The 14,861-nt window shown below is 47.4% G+C and overlaps 1 protein-coding gene across 2 annotated transcripts in view; it reads left to right on the plus strand.

The window, feature by feature from the left end:
- Window positions 1-14,861, plus strand: part of INTS7 (integrator complex subunit 7) — a 110,342-nt gene that overhangs the window by 38,627 nt on the left and 56,854 nt on the right. For both annotated transcript variants that reach the window (XM_029593249.1, XM_029593250.1), the window contains exons 7-10: window positions 2,720-2,842; window positions 3,894-4,011; window positions 7,189-7,323; window positions 8,634-8,731. In XM_029593249.1, the coding sequence (XP_029449109.1) occupies window positions 2,720-2,842; window positions 3,894-4,011; window positions 7,189-7,323; window positions 8,634-8,731 (474 nt within the window). The remainder of the gene's footprint in view (window positions 1-2,719; window positions 2,843-3,893; window positions 4,012-7,188; window positions 7,324-8,633; window positions 8,732-14,861) is intronic.

Raw genomic sequence — 14,861 nt, forward strand, 5'->3', positions numbered from 1 at the left:
GGTCAAGATAACTTCAGACCAGTGGGTTCTAGATAACATAGAACATGGTTACGCTTTAGATTTTGCTCGCCCGCTACGGGATGTGTTCCTGTTGTCTCCTTGCGGGTCTCGGGCAAAGCAACAGGTGGTGCTTCAAACCCTGTGTTTGATAAAGGCTCTGGGAGCGGTTGTCCCGGAGCCACCAGACGAACGTTGAACGGGCAGGTACTCCATCTATTTCGTGGTCCCCCAAAAAGAGGGCTTATTCTGGCCGATCTTGGACTTGAAAAGGTCAACCAAGCACTACGGGTACCTCGTTTTTCGCATGGAGACGTTGAGGTCCGTCATCGCAGCCGTCCACAAAGGCGAATTTTTGGCCTCCTTGGATCTGACGGAAGCTTACCTTCACATAGGAATCCGAGAACAGCACTGAAGGTTTCTGCGGTTCATGGTCTTGGGCGAGCAATACCAGTTTCGTGCTCTGCCGTTCGGTTTGGCGACGGCTCTCTGCAGTTCTCCAAGGTGATGGTGGTAGTGGCAGCGTGTCTTCGGTGGGAGGGGATCTTAGGGAAAAACTATCTGGACGACTGGCTCATTCGGGCGAAATTGGAGGATCTTTGCAAGGTGGCGGTTCAGTCACTCCTACATCACCTTCATTCACTCGGATGTGTAGTCAATTACTCCAAGAGCCAATTGGTACTGTCCCAGGTGTTGGAATTTCTGGGAGCGCATTTCAACACAACTGTGGGCAAGGTTTTCCTACCTCTGGAGAGGATGGGCAAACTGATGTCTCAGGTTCGTCTTTTGGCCCTTCCTTTGCCCAAGGTATGGGATTATTTACAAGTTCTTGGTTCTATGGCTTCTACTCTGGAATTGGTTCCCTGGGAGTTTGCTCATATGAGACTTTTGCAGAGGGCGTTGCTTTCCCATTGGGACCCCAAGCCCGAGGGGTTCCACTTGCCCTTGCCCGTCATGGATCCAGCCAGGACCTCTGGAATGGTTGGTTCCCGATCACTTGCAACAGGGCATGGACCTCGAATCCCCAGTGGTTATTACCACTCTACTACACGTGCGGAAGACATCTAGTTCACTTACCTACGTTCGGGTATGAAAGGTTTTAGATTCTTGGTGCAGTGGATTGAAGGTGTCCCCATGCCAGGCCTCGATTGTGCACATTCTTGCGTTCTTGCAGAAAGGCTTAAAGAAAGGTCTGGCGTTAAGCTCACTCCGGGTTCAGGTAGTGGCGTTAGGCTAAGAGGAAAAGTTGATGGTACGTCCCTTGCAGGACATCCTGATGTGGCACATTTTTTTGAAAGGGGCCAAGCATTTACACCCGCCGGTGCATGCAGTGTGTCCTTCGTGGAGTTTGAATTTGGTTTTCCGTGGGCTCTGCGGTCCTCCCTTTGAGCTTATCAAGCGGGCTACGTTGAAAGATTTAGCACTCAGGGCGGTGTTCCTCGTAGCTATCTGTTCAGCCCGATGAATATCTGAGATTCAAGTGTTGGCCTGCAGAGAGCTGTTCTTGCGGATCTCGGACTCTGGCTTAGGACAGTACCTTCTTTTCTGCCGAAGGTGGTATCTACGTTTCACGTAAATCAGTCAGTTGAGTTACCGGCTTTCCCAGATTTGGATCGGAATTCTCCTCAGGCTCATGATTTGAGAAGATTGGATGTCCGCAGGATTCTTCTGCGGTACTTGGAAGTGACTAATGCTTTTCGATTGTCAGACCATCTTTTTGTCTTATGGAGCAGTCCTAAGAGAGGATGTAAGGCTTCCAAGACTACTATTGCCCGATGGTTGAAGGACGCTATTGCTTCGACATTCATGTCACAGGCGGCAAGTGCCAGATGGTCTTAAGGCTCATTTGCTCAGATCTCAGGCGGCATCTTGGGCAGAGAGCCAATGTGTTTCGCCACAAGAGATTTGCACGGCAGCTACTTGAAAATCTTTACACACTTTTGCTAAGCATTACTGTTTAGATATCCAGGCTCCGGATGTCGATTCTTTTGGCAGCAGTGTGCTTCGAGCGAGACTCTGTGTCCCACCCCATTTAGGGCAGCTTGGGTACATCCCAGCGGTCTGGACTGATCCTGGTATGTACAGGGAAAGGAAAATTGGTTCTTACCTGCTAAGTTTCGTTCCTGTAGTACCAAGGATCAGTCCAGACGCCCGCCCACGGGTATAGTGTTCCGGAGAGTCCGCTCGATTGATTTTTCTTCCTGCAGTGTTTCGATGGTTCTGAAGAATTTAAGACAAATTTATATATAAAAGCATTTCACTCAGTACTCTTCATGAGTGTAGTTTTCACAAGTTATGGTTCAGATAAGTTCTCTTGATCTAGTCATTGGTTGTTAAATTTAATTCATTCTGCTTTGATATGGATTATACTGAAGGATCACAGGTGGCACACCGGGTTATCAGGGGGTGCCTTTCAGCTTTTTCTCTGACTCCATCTGCTGGAAGGAGCGGTCTGGACTGATCCTTGGTACTACATGAACGAAAATTAGATGGTAAGAACCAATTTTCCTATCTCATGTAATTGTTTGCAGATACTTTAATAAAAATTAAATTAAAAAAAAAATTGGTACTGAGAGGAAGGGAAGAGCCCTCCCACCCTTGTGCATTCGCTACAGATTTTATTAGCATGGCCGCAGGTATGTGGTTAACCAATGTCACTTTCCCAGCAATGGGGGGTTTCATGGTCTGAATTGATGGTTTCTCTCTTGTTGTTCCTTTACAGATTCAGCTTCTGTTGCAGTACTTGAAGAATGACCCCAGAAAGGCTGTGAAAAGGCTTGCCATTCAGGACCTGAAGTTATTAGCAACTAAAACACCCCACACGTGGAACAGGGAAAATATTCAGGTATGGAAAGCCTCTAACCTTGATGCCATGTCACTGATCTGCCGGTGAACATTTCCTAAATGTGCGTGTTGTACACACAAGCCATGAAAAGATACTGAGGGACATGGTTCCCATTCCGGAGTCCACGAATTCCTCAAACTCCTTGGCAAAAGCCTTGGAAAGAGCAGATTTTTTTTTTTTTTCTGGGAAGCAACTTGTCATAATCAGCAGGCTAAGCTTTGTTAGCCTGGCACAGTCAAGCTTTTCACTTCTGGCATCCATGGAGATGCTCATTAATGAAGCAAGATCAGCATGCCGTAGTAGTATTCACTAGATTCTGACCTGTCCAACATGTCATGCCTACTGTGGGAGAAGGGCTTCAAAAGGCACTGCGGATAGGATGTGCTGGATATTTCTGGCATTGTCTTGAAGAAAGTCCAATCTGCTTTCTTTGTCTGACAAGTTGGCATCCTGCAAAGTGTCAGAAAACAGGTTTTCTGCTGTGTAAAAATGAGGCACTGCTCCATTTCCCCTAGACAGGTCCCAGGGCGGCAGGATGACTGCAGAGAACTCTGCCTCATATGTCACAGCTGCATGAGGCTGGCAGTGCCAGATCAAGGCGCTGGGAGAATGGAGTCTGTGAAAATGGTCCTGTAGCAATAGATGGTCCAAAGACCACCCACAGGACAATGTTCTAAGATATCAGAAAGGACAAAAATTAACTGGACACTCTCTACACCAGATTTATCATGCTTTCATTTTTACCACAAGCACAAAATAAGAGGAAGCTTGTGAATGCTTAGCGTTCCCTGCCATGAGCTCTGCTAGCATGTCGGGCTTTGTGTCCTCCTCCTGGTGGGGAACGTGGTCTCCTAGCGCTCACAGCTGATTAAGCAGACATTCTTCAAGATAACCATACGTCCGTGTGTTAAAATATAAAAGAGCTTTTGAAAATACAGATTGATTTGCATTGTTAATTCCACGTTGGGTTTTAGTGGTTTGATTGCTCAGTCTAATTGCCACTAGAAAGCCGAGATACGTATTTGTTCTCAGCATTGTGCTCTCTTTCCAGGCCCTGTGCGAATGTGCTCTTCACACGCCATATGACAGCCTGAAGCTGGGCGTGCTCTCGGTCCTCTCCACGCTGTCAGGCACCATTGCCATCAAACACTACTTCAGCATGACTCCAGGTGAGAGGCAAGAGATCAGACTTCCAGCAGCTCAGTCACAAAAACGTTTATTTACCAGATTGTAACAGTAGCATTCATGGCCTTCCAGGGAGTCTGTGGCCTTGAGAGCAAGCTTGCTCTCTGCTTCTCAATGGGAGGCAGCCAGCAAACACGCTGGTGGTGATTACACTGTGGCCAGGAAGTAATTACAGTGCCAGCTGGCCTTGGTGTGTCATACACACATGAGAGCCTGTCACACTTAGCGGTGAAATAGTATCCTTGGTCATGTCTTAGTGGAAAAGTATCCCTTACAGCAGCGCTTCTCAACCGATGTGTCCCGACACACCAGTGTCGCCAAGCAGCGGCAGGTGTGTCGCGGTCTACCGGTCTCTCCCGCTGCTCGTCCGTTCCCGCCCCTTCCTTCACCGAGCGAGAGGCAGGCTATCTTCCACTGCTGCCGTGGCCGCCCGGGCTATCAGCATGTTCAAGCCTGGATGGGGACGGCAGCAGTGTTAGTGGAGGCTGGCAACTGCGGCTGGGCCTTTTCTTCTTCCCGCACCTGCCCCCACCCTGGCCCGGAACAGGAAGTGGGATGCGTGGGAAGAAAAAGCCATGCTGCATGAAAAAGTAGCGGTGGCAGCAGCAAAGGCCCGAAGCAAAATCAAAAGCAGCCAGAAATCGGCACAGGAGACAGCAGAATTAGCCTCCCGTGGCCGATGGGATTCTTCTTTCTTGGCCTGCAGGGGCTAGAGGAGGAGGCTGCTGTAGCTCCATTTGTGCTCGGGGGGGCAGCAGGGAGTGAGTGAGACAGCCAGCCTGTCTGTAAGTGAGAGAATGTATGTGTGATTGAGAGCCTGTGTATAATTGAGAGCATTTGATTGAGATCATCTATGTAAAGTGTGTGAGAGAGCGCATGTGTGTGATTGAGAGAAACTGGTCAGAAGTGATTGTGTGTGTGTGTGTGTATAGGAGAGACAATGGAAGTGACTGGTCAGGGAGATGACTGGAGTGTGTGTGTGCGAGAGAGAAAGTGATTGTGGGAATGAGAAGCCTGTGCATGTGGAGAGAGCTAGCATGGGAGTGAGAAGCCTATATATGTAAGAGAGAACATGGGAGTGGGAAGCCTGTGTGTGTGTGTGTGTGCATGAGAGAGAGAGAGACTGATCGGGAAAGTGGTGTGTGTGTAAGATTGGTCAGGAGATGATTGGTGTGTGAAAGACAGAAACTGGTCATGGGGGTGTAACTGGTATGTGTGTGTGTGAGACAGAGACTGGTCGTGGGCCCTAAGGAAGAGGACCATGAGTACAGAGCTTCAGCCACTACTGCTTCTGATGTGTGCTACTGGCCTGCATGGAAGAGGAGTAGAACTGCTGGAGGGGGTTAGTAAAGGTGACTTTTCTTGATTGACTGCCATTTTAATTACTGAATATTATGTGATGTGTCTGTTTTGAAATATTTTATTGGTGTTTGGAGAATTTAAAATTTTTATGAGTTTTTAATTGTTGAATGATAATCTGTTCATATTTGTTGTGAAACATTTATTCTGCTTATTAGTTTAGTTATACAATTATTTCTGTGTTTGGATCTATAGCTGCTTGGCTATTTCCTAATAAGAGGTGTATTGGTGTTTAGGGCCTGATTTAATATTTGTAGTGTTGCCTTTTCATAGATAGGGTTGCTCCTGTTTGAGTGTATTCCATAATACAAGTGTAACTGTGTGCGGATTAGTTTATGTGCATTACTACAGATCCTGGGAGTATGTTAGGTCGGTTCTGTGTATGTGACTGAGGTGAGGTATCTTACTGTATCAGTCTTATTTGTTGTATTTTCTCAAAAGGACATGCATTAGTGATAAACAGCTGTCTATTGAGCCTGGTAGTTGGAGTTTGTGTTGCTGTTACTGAGATGACACTAGAACCAGAATATATTTCTTGTAAGGTGAGTTGTACGGGGAATGTCATAATTCTGCTTTACATCCATAATTGTGGGTCAGGGGGGTTCCTGTGGATGCAAACTGTACTTTTACATTTAGCCCTATGATGGTCATGTGTTCAGTGTGTCACGCATGTGAGAACCATCTATCAGGTATGTCCCGACAGAAAAAAAGGTTGAGAACCACTGCTTTAGAGATTCATCCTGAGAGCAGCACAAGGGGGATAAACAAAATCCGGCCCACTGTTTATGCGCCTCTGTAGTGATGTCTTCTGGTGTAAGAGCTGACCTTGCCCATTCACGTTTTTCTGGGCAGGTAGCTGCGATGCACAGGTCTCGCATTACAAGCACAAGGTCAACCTCCTCCACCACCACTGGAGGAAAAACCAAAGCATGTGAGAGCCTGAGCTGCTTACTGTTCTCTAAGTCAGTGCAAGTTGTCTGTTCTTGCTGTAGAGAGCACCTTGTTTTTATGATTGAGCATTCCAGCTGTGGAATCTTTTTTTACATTTTATCTCCTAAATAAGGTGTTTCTGTGAGTTAGTACAGCTAGCCATCCATGTTTGGATGGCGAGGAGATGGCTACTTGAAATTGAGTCAGATAGCAGCATGCAGCTCCAGAGTGCAGATTGTCAGCACAGGGAACTCTCCTGATCACAGTAGATACTTAATTTGCATATGCAGATCTACCCTGCAGGGCAGAAGGCAGTGATCTCTTTATAGTTCTGTGGTTAGTGTGCTAATCGTATTGATAGGGTTATAATAGAACAGTGCTAACTAGTGGATATAAGGATGTGCTTTTTGCAATGTTTTAAGGAGCGCTGGGGATCCAGTCTGATGCACGCTGAGCTGCTGTAGCTAGGAATGGAGTAGGCTCTGACAGGTTCTACCTTTTTTAGAAATTTTCAAAATCCCATTACCTACCAAGTTTTCCTTTACGATAAGGATCGAGAAGGAAATGTTTTCAGCATCATTAGAAAAATGGTAAAGTGGAATAATACTAAAATAGCAAAAAAGGCTGCAGATGTACATGTGCTAATCATGTGCTCCCACGCTGAGCTGGGAGTCAGGTATTCTGCCCTGCCTGGTTTCTACCTGCTTGTTCTCTGCACTTTCATGGGTAACTCCACGCACCCTCCTGGTTCCTCCTTATTCGGAACACAGTTTCAGGAATCGAGGTTTCTGGTTGAAAACGCCGATAATGTCCCGTAAAATGACTCCATCAAACTGCACGTGTGTTAGTCTGCTTTGATTATTTCTGTCTAGGAAATGCAGCCGCCATAGCAAGATCCTCCGATTTGGTCAAATTAGCACAGGAATGCTCTTACCACAGCAGCCGTGGCATCGCCGCTCACGGAGTCCGCGTTCTCACCAATATAGTGGCTTCCTGTCAGGAGAAAGGTAAGGCAGATGGCAGAATGGCCCTTGCTCCTACTCATCCAGTATTGTTCGTGGTTTTGTTTATTTGGCATTCTGACCATGTGGGAGTCCATAGTTTGAAAGTTAGTATAAAGTTAGCTGATCTAGGGGCAGTAATCAAACTGCCCACATGATTGCAATCTCCACAAGTAGTTTTAACCATTGGCTTGCACCAATAAAGCAAAACATGCATGAGTAGTTTGGCTTTATTTCCCCTGCAACAAGGTCCCCGTGAATTTGTGCCTGCTTTTTCTGCGGGGACTATTTTTTCCCCAGCCAAAACGACCTGTGTAGTTTTGAAAATCCTAAAGTGTGCGCCTTTTTACTGCCGCCTCTGCCTGCGGGAATACCTCCAAGCAATGCAGGTAAAATTCCACACGTTGCAGGCCACGCATGGAATTGTACCCGCACTGAGGATGGGCAGTTTTCAAAGAATTCCTGTTCCGTGGGTGAGGCGCCGTTTAATCTGCAGAAATGGCTTGGAGTAGTGCCCTCGGTATATGTACTTGCATACGGTAGGTAGGTGACTTCCTGTTTCTAGCAGCTTCTCAGATGCTGGGGGACATGGGCATTTAGGTAAAAATTGTTAGCTAATCTTCCTCTTCTTGTGTACAAAAGAAAATCAAAACCCCTGTCTCAAGTATTTTTGCAGAGTTCTGAAGGGGTGGCCATAGGGGTTGGCAGGGTTGGGGAGGATATTTCAGAGATAGGGGAGGGAGTTCTCATCTTTGTCATAGTTTTTTAGTGGGTGTTGGGAGGAGGATGGGGGGACAGGGAGGAATCAGCTTTGCAATTTTGTATTTATTTATTTTTTCTGTGCTGGCCAGCCTAAATTTAGCTATCCTGAAATTTTAAGAAGATAGATTTAGCCGATTAGCTGGTCAGTTTTCAACGGCCTTGATCTAGCCAGCTAGCTCCTTACCTAGGGCCTCATTGAATAAGGCTTTTTCCTCATTGTGTGTCTGTGGGACAAATGCTTAGTGAAGAAAGTTGTAAGCTGGCTAGATCCCATTAGATAAGATGTTGACCTCCTAGTTAATCATTAGAGACTTCACCCCCTAGCAATATAAAATCCTGTCTCCCATTCTCCTGTTATGCCACCTATCTGTTGAAGAAATAACCCCTGCTTAGTAAATGTCATTGGTTCTGCTGAAATTTTGTCATTGATCATAAAACCATCCCTGGTCTGTCTGTCTAGTACTGAGCGAGTGTTGTATAGGCACTTATTGAGCTGTTTGTGTAGCAGTAGCTCATAGGGCATAAAAGAATAATGCTTTTTGTTTTCCCCTTAGATCATTTGGCGTTAGAAAATGATGCTGTGTTTGGCCTGGAATCCCTTCTAGTGCTTTGTAATCAGGACCCCAGTCCTGGTGCACATGAAACTTTAAAGGTGAATAATTCTCTTAACTGCCAACTTTCGAGTGCTGATAATTGCTGTGTGTGTTTATGTATGTAAAACAATTGTATCCTGCTCTATTAAACGTCCTAGTGGGTAAAACATATAAAATCAGCTACCTGGTCACACATGGTGCATATCATGAAATGCCTCAGTACTACTCCTAACACCTGCTCAGGTTTAACCCTGTGGCCACTCGGAAGATCCTGCCTGCCACGGGGGGGGGGGGGGGTGTGTGCACATGCCCTTACCCTGGCAGCCTTCCACCCACCACTTCCCACTTTCTTGTGTGCCAGCACTCTGCCTGTGAGCTATCCCCCTGGTGGTTTCTAGGGACAATGAGATCCCCGTATAACCCAGGGGTCACACAATTCCTAGAAATGCATCTACAGACCAAATACAAAATAATACTGGAATAAGAATTTGTCTCTGGACAAAGCTAACAAAGTGAAGAGTTGCATAACAAAAAACAGGAACAGTGAACGTAAAAAAGACTGAATTTTCCTACAGTAACAGGTAAAATAACAGGGATTCATATAGTAAATGCTAATGAAACACTTTCCACCGTACTAACTGGGAGTTTCAGGAAAGGGCTGTTCACATGAGCTAGAACAGGACCTTGACCCAGATGTGATCTATACTCCATGCCGAGACTAGAAAATTCTAGCAACCAGAGTTACTTCTCACTGAATAGAGCTGGTGCAAGGGTATTAGGTGCTCTAACAAATCTTACAGCCAAGTGCTGCCCTTCCCACACACTATATAAAAAAATATCGTGCATGGGAAAAGGACATTCAAAGTACAGTCTTCTGAAGTAAAAAAGCACTTAAAACTTATATATCTTTTTACATGCACTGCTGTGATGCCAACCAGAAAACCCTACAGAAAAGATGCTCGGAACCCATATGGTATTGGGCCTATTGTAACGCATATTGGGTGTAGGATTGACCCTCAGAAAACCATGCATAGTAAATTTCCCATATCAGACTAGCACTAACTGCCAGTACTCAAACTGTAAGAACCCTATTTATGAAAAGGCAACACTGCAAATATTACACCAGGCCCTAAAACACCAATACAGCTCCTATGAGAAAAATAAAATGAGCCAAGTTGCTATAGATCCCTACACAGAAACTACACGTTAGCAGAATACTTCACCTCACATGTGCAGAGCACAGACAGATCCTCACCAAATACAGAATAAAGTAAATAGAAACACTAGAAACCAGACTTTGTATGCAATATAACAATAGAAAAACAGAAATATTACCATTCCTCGTAAAACATCAAGAAAATGGGCACTTCCAGGTTGAAGCACATTATGCTTTAACCCGTACTCTCTATTGTATTATCTTATAATTACTACCTGCCTTAACTTCTTTCCAGCTGTTTAAGCTTCCAAGTTCTTACTCCTTGTTGAATGTAACTTTGCCTTTTTTCATCTCAATTGTTTAATTATTTTAGTTGTCGCTTCAGTTTATACCCTTGTTCGATGTAAACCGATCCGATATGGTTATTACTATGAAGGTCGGTATAAAAAAGTGTTAAATAAAATAAATAAATATTAACCAATAATAGCAATAAAAAGAATAAATGTATCAAAACAGCTGACGAATTGAATAACATCTAATAATTACAATCTTTTTCCGAACACCAATAAAATATTTCAAAGCAGCAGACCCATCAAATAACACCCATGTGCATGTAAAATTAACAAAGATAAAAAAAAAAAAAATTATTCCCTTCTCGCCATACCTAGGATCCTTTGATTTCCAGATGCCCTGAGATTGTCATGGATTAGAAGGGTAACGGGGTGGGTTTGTTGTGCCCAAACTTTCTCCTCTCTCCCCGCCCCCTCCCCATGCACATTCTGTCTCACAAACCTGCTCTGCGTCTCACACTCACAAACATGCTTGCTCGATGATGTGCACATGCTCACTTTCACTCGCATTCAATCACACACACACACACAAAAACCCTTCCTCTCACTCACTCAGTTTTTCTCCCCTCAATAAGTGCAAATGGTAGTACCAGCCTCCTACTTCAGTCCCCATTGGCTGGACTTTGTTCTGCCACACGGGCCTCACTTCTCCAGTCTGCTCTCCATGGCCACTCGGCCCCTGCTGCTCCAGACAGGGCTAGCCATGGTTCCTCCTTCTTGCCCAAGCAGGCTTTTCCTACCATGGGGGGCAAGAAAGAGGAGATGCCATCACTGTGCCACCCCCAGAATGGTGGCACTATAGGCGGTCACCTAATCTGCCTAGTGCTTCCACCAGCCATGACTGAGCTGTACCTGAAGGGCCAATCGGGGCATAAAGTATTAGCAATAGTTCTCTGAACAGTGGCACTGCAGGATATGTGTTGCAGCTCCCTAGGTATATTGGGAAATTATGTTCAAGCCTCTCTTAGTAGAGTGACATCCCAAGACTCAGGTTTAACTATGTTTTAAAGATCAGTTCCCTGTACGTACCTGGATCAGCCCAGACTCCTGGGTTTTACCTCCCCTCCAGCGGGCGACAGACCAATTTCTGTGGACTCTGTCAGTATTCTTCTCCAGCAGGTGGAAGAGGTGCTTCCCTGGAGTCTGGTATTTTTTGTTAGAATTTGTTGTTTTTTTGTCAGGATTCGGCTTGGTTTTCATATTGTGGTAGTCCTGATGGTTAGTCAGGGGTCAGGTTGTGAGCGTTGGGCTACTTTCCCCATTAGCCTCCCAGGGGGTTGTCAGGTCCTGGTGGGACCATCCCCCCTTGTATTTGAGACTCAGGAGCCAGATGGTTGAGGACCCTGTAACTGCCTGCTGAAGGTGATCCTGGGGGTCTCGGGCTCCCACCTTCAGTTAGCCCCTGCACCGTTTTCAAAGAATTTAATTAAATTAAAGTATTGTGCCTTTAAATTCTCCTGTTCTGCCGGCCTTGCTTTTTCTCCGCGGGTGTTATACTGTGCGATCAGCTTCAGACCGCGGACAGCTCCCGATCGGGTTCGGATAGGCCTTTGTTTTCGCGTCTCCTCTCTCCATCCGGGCTAAATTTAGGCCGCTGCTCATGCCATGTGGTGCGGCCTGTGCTGCGTGCGGCAGCGCGCGCAGCTTTCCCAGGCTGGCATCTGCACGGCGTGCTTGTCGGGGCGGGGAGAGGGTTCCTCAGGGGTCACTGCCCCAGCGAATTTGAAGGGCAGTGCCTCCCGATCGCGTCGGGAAGCTGGCGTTCCAATTTTGTCTTGGATTTTCCTGATTAGCGCGGGAACGGAGGCCATTTTAAGAACCATGAGAGGACAGGACAGCACTGTTGTGGGGGAAGGGCTTCTGCCTCCCCCTGTTGTCTCCGCAGCCTTGTGCACCTGGAGAAGCCGGTTTGGCTGGGACTGCAGAGGAATTCGGCAGAGGACAACGAGGGAGAAGACTCCAATGGGTCGTCTTCGTCGTTCACCTCAGATTTTGTGCTCGCAGAACAGGTAAGCAGGGGCATAAGGCAGCTCACAAGATACCCACATCGGCAGGGTCAGGGGGAGTTTCCTCTTCGGCCCGAAAGCGGGTCCGGGCACCGAAGTCCGGTGGGGCATCTAAGGAAAAGTGTCCTCTTCGATCCATGGTCTGTCTGAAGGACAGCACGTCTTCGGATTTTTCAGATCAGGGGGAGTCTCTGCGACCGGCTCATGATCAGGGTCCGGAGGGGGATCCAGATTCCCAAGCTCCTCCGTCTAAGCACATGGGCTCCCCTCCGGTGAAGGGGGATGACCCCAAGATGGTTCGCCTATTTTGGAAGGGCAAGTTGGGTCCCCTTATCCCGTTCATCCTGGAGGAACTGGGAATTGAAGTCCCTCAGGAGGATGCAAGATTTGGGGCTGCTATGGATCTGGTGCTGCTGGGACTTCATGGTAGGTCCAACGAGGTCTTTCCCATTCCACTTGTCAGTATATGACCTATTTAAGGAGTGGGACCCTTCTGACCTGGGATTGAAGGTCAGTAGGGCCATAGATAAGCTGTATCTGCTCCCAGAGGGCATGCTGGATCTTCTCATGGACGCTGCTGTCTCAGCGGTGACGAAGAAGTCTACTATCCCGGTGACGGGAGCCACAGCCTTGAAGGACTTGCAGGACCGCAAGTTGGAGGTACATCTGAAAAAGATTTTTGAAGTATCAGCTCTCTGTGTCCAGGCGGCAATCTACAGCAGCTTCGCACAGCGGGTTAGTCTCCATTGGATCCAGGATTTACAGGCTTCCGTGCAGCCTACCGAGGCCCAGTCACTATAGGCTGGACGGTTGGAGGCTGCGTTGGCTTACAGTGCGGACGCGCTGTATGATCTTTTGCGGACCTCTGGGAGGATGATGGTCTCGGTGGTCTCCGCACGTCGACTCCGAAGAGACCATGGAGCTGTTAATTTTCCCCAAGGTAGTCGCCTCAGTGTCAGCCCACAATTCCAGTCGCAGGAGCAGCGGCTCTCAAAGATCTCCAGGATAGAAAACTTGAGGTTCTCCTCGAGTGAATATTCAAGATTTTGGCTCTAGGCATCCGGGCGGCCGTTTGCAGTAGCTTTATGCTCCGAATAAGCCTCCGCTGGGTGCAACAGTTGATCTCCAGAGATTTTCTTTCTCAAGAAGCGACGCAGGCCGAGCGCTTGGAGGTAGATGTAGCATACAGTGCGGATGCCTGGTACGATCTTTTGCACACTTCTACACGGACCATTTTGTCCGCTGTTTCAGCACGGAGGTTCCTATGGTTGTGAAACTGGTCAGAGGACGTCTCTTCTAAAGCCCAGTTGAGTTTGCTACCGTTCAAAGGAAAATATCTCTTTTCCGATGACGTGGAGTAGTTGTTTAAGTCCCTCAGAGTACAAAGTTCACAAACTCCCAGAAGATAAGCTTAAGCCTTCTAAGGACTTTTCCTTCAGTCCATACTCCTTTTTGGGGTCAACGTGTGTCCCGTCCGAACAGAGTTCCAGCTTCGATTCAGAGGCAGCCGGTGGGCAGGTCGCATACATGGACTCCTTCCTTTCGGGGCTACAGGGTCTCCCGAGATGGAGGCGCCTCCGTGTCCTTTGGAACCAAGTCTTCCCAATGACATGTGGTTTGGCCCATACCTCTGTTCCTCGTGTGAGGGAACGGCTGTCCCAGTTTTACGATGAATGGGCCAAAATATCTTCCGGCCAGTGGGTTCTAAGCATCGTTGAACACTGCTACGCTTTGGAATTTGCTCGGCCTCTCCAAGACCTTTTTATGGTCTCCCCTTGCAGTTCTCGCGTCAAGGCACAGATAATTTGACAGACTCTCTCAACCAACTGATTTCTCTGGGAGCCATAGTCCCTGTCTCTCAGGAGGAGGAGTCAACAGGCCACTATTCTATCTGTTGGACAGGACTGTTGGACTCTGTGCTCCCCTGACAGGATGTCAGGGGGGCACAAAGAGTCAGGCAGTGGCCGCCAAGACGGAGCAACATCTCGCCCTCCTAGCGGTGTCCCACATTGCTGGAACTGACAACGTCCAAGCGGATTTCCTGAGTCGGACGCAGATAGATCCAGGAGACTGGGAACTGTTGGGCGATGGATCTCATCTCCCGCAAATGGGAAGCTCCACACTTGGTCTTGATGGCTACCCAAAGAAACGCCAAAGCCCCTCGTTTCTTCAGTCGCAGAAGAGAGCACGGCGCCGAAGGTGTCAATGCACTGGTGCTACATTGGCCAGTCACAGTGCTCCTGTATATCTTCCCTCCCTGACCTCTGATAGGCAAGATTCTCCGTTGAATTGAGGGTACACCCAGGGAAAGTAATTCTAGTGGCCCCTGATGACCGAGGTTCGCGGACCTAGTCAATCTCGCGGTGGACGGTCCTTTGAGACTGGGGCATCTTCCAAATCTTCTTCGTCAAGGCCCTATATTTTTCCACCAGGCGGATCGCTTTTGTCTAGCGGCCTGGCTTTTGAAAGGCGGCAATTGAGAAGGAAAGGCTATTCCGAAGAGGTGATTACTACTCTATTGCGGTCCAAAAAGACTTCTACTTCCCTGACCTTTGTCAGAGCTTGGAGAGTCTTCGATTCGTGTTGTTAAGAACAGGACATTCTCCCCCTGCCAATCTTCAGTGGCATATATACTGGCATTCTTACAATGAGGCTTGGCTAAAGGTTTGTCCTTCAG

The sequence above is a fragment of the Rhinatrema bivittatum genome, chromosome 3 (assembly GCF_901001135.1).
Source record: "Rhinatrema bivittatum chromosome 3, aRhiBiv1.1, whole genome shotgun sequence".
In the NCBI taxonomy this organism is placed as follows: Eukaryota; Metazoa; Chordata; class Amphibia; order Gymnophiona; family Rhinatrematidae; genus Rhinatrema; species Rhinatrema bivittatum.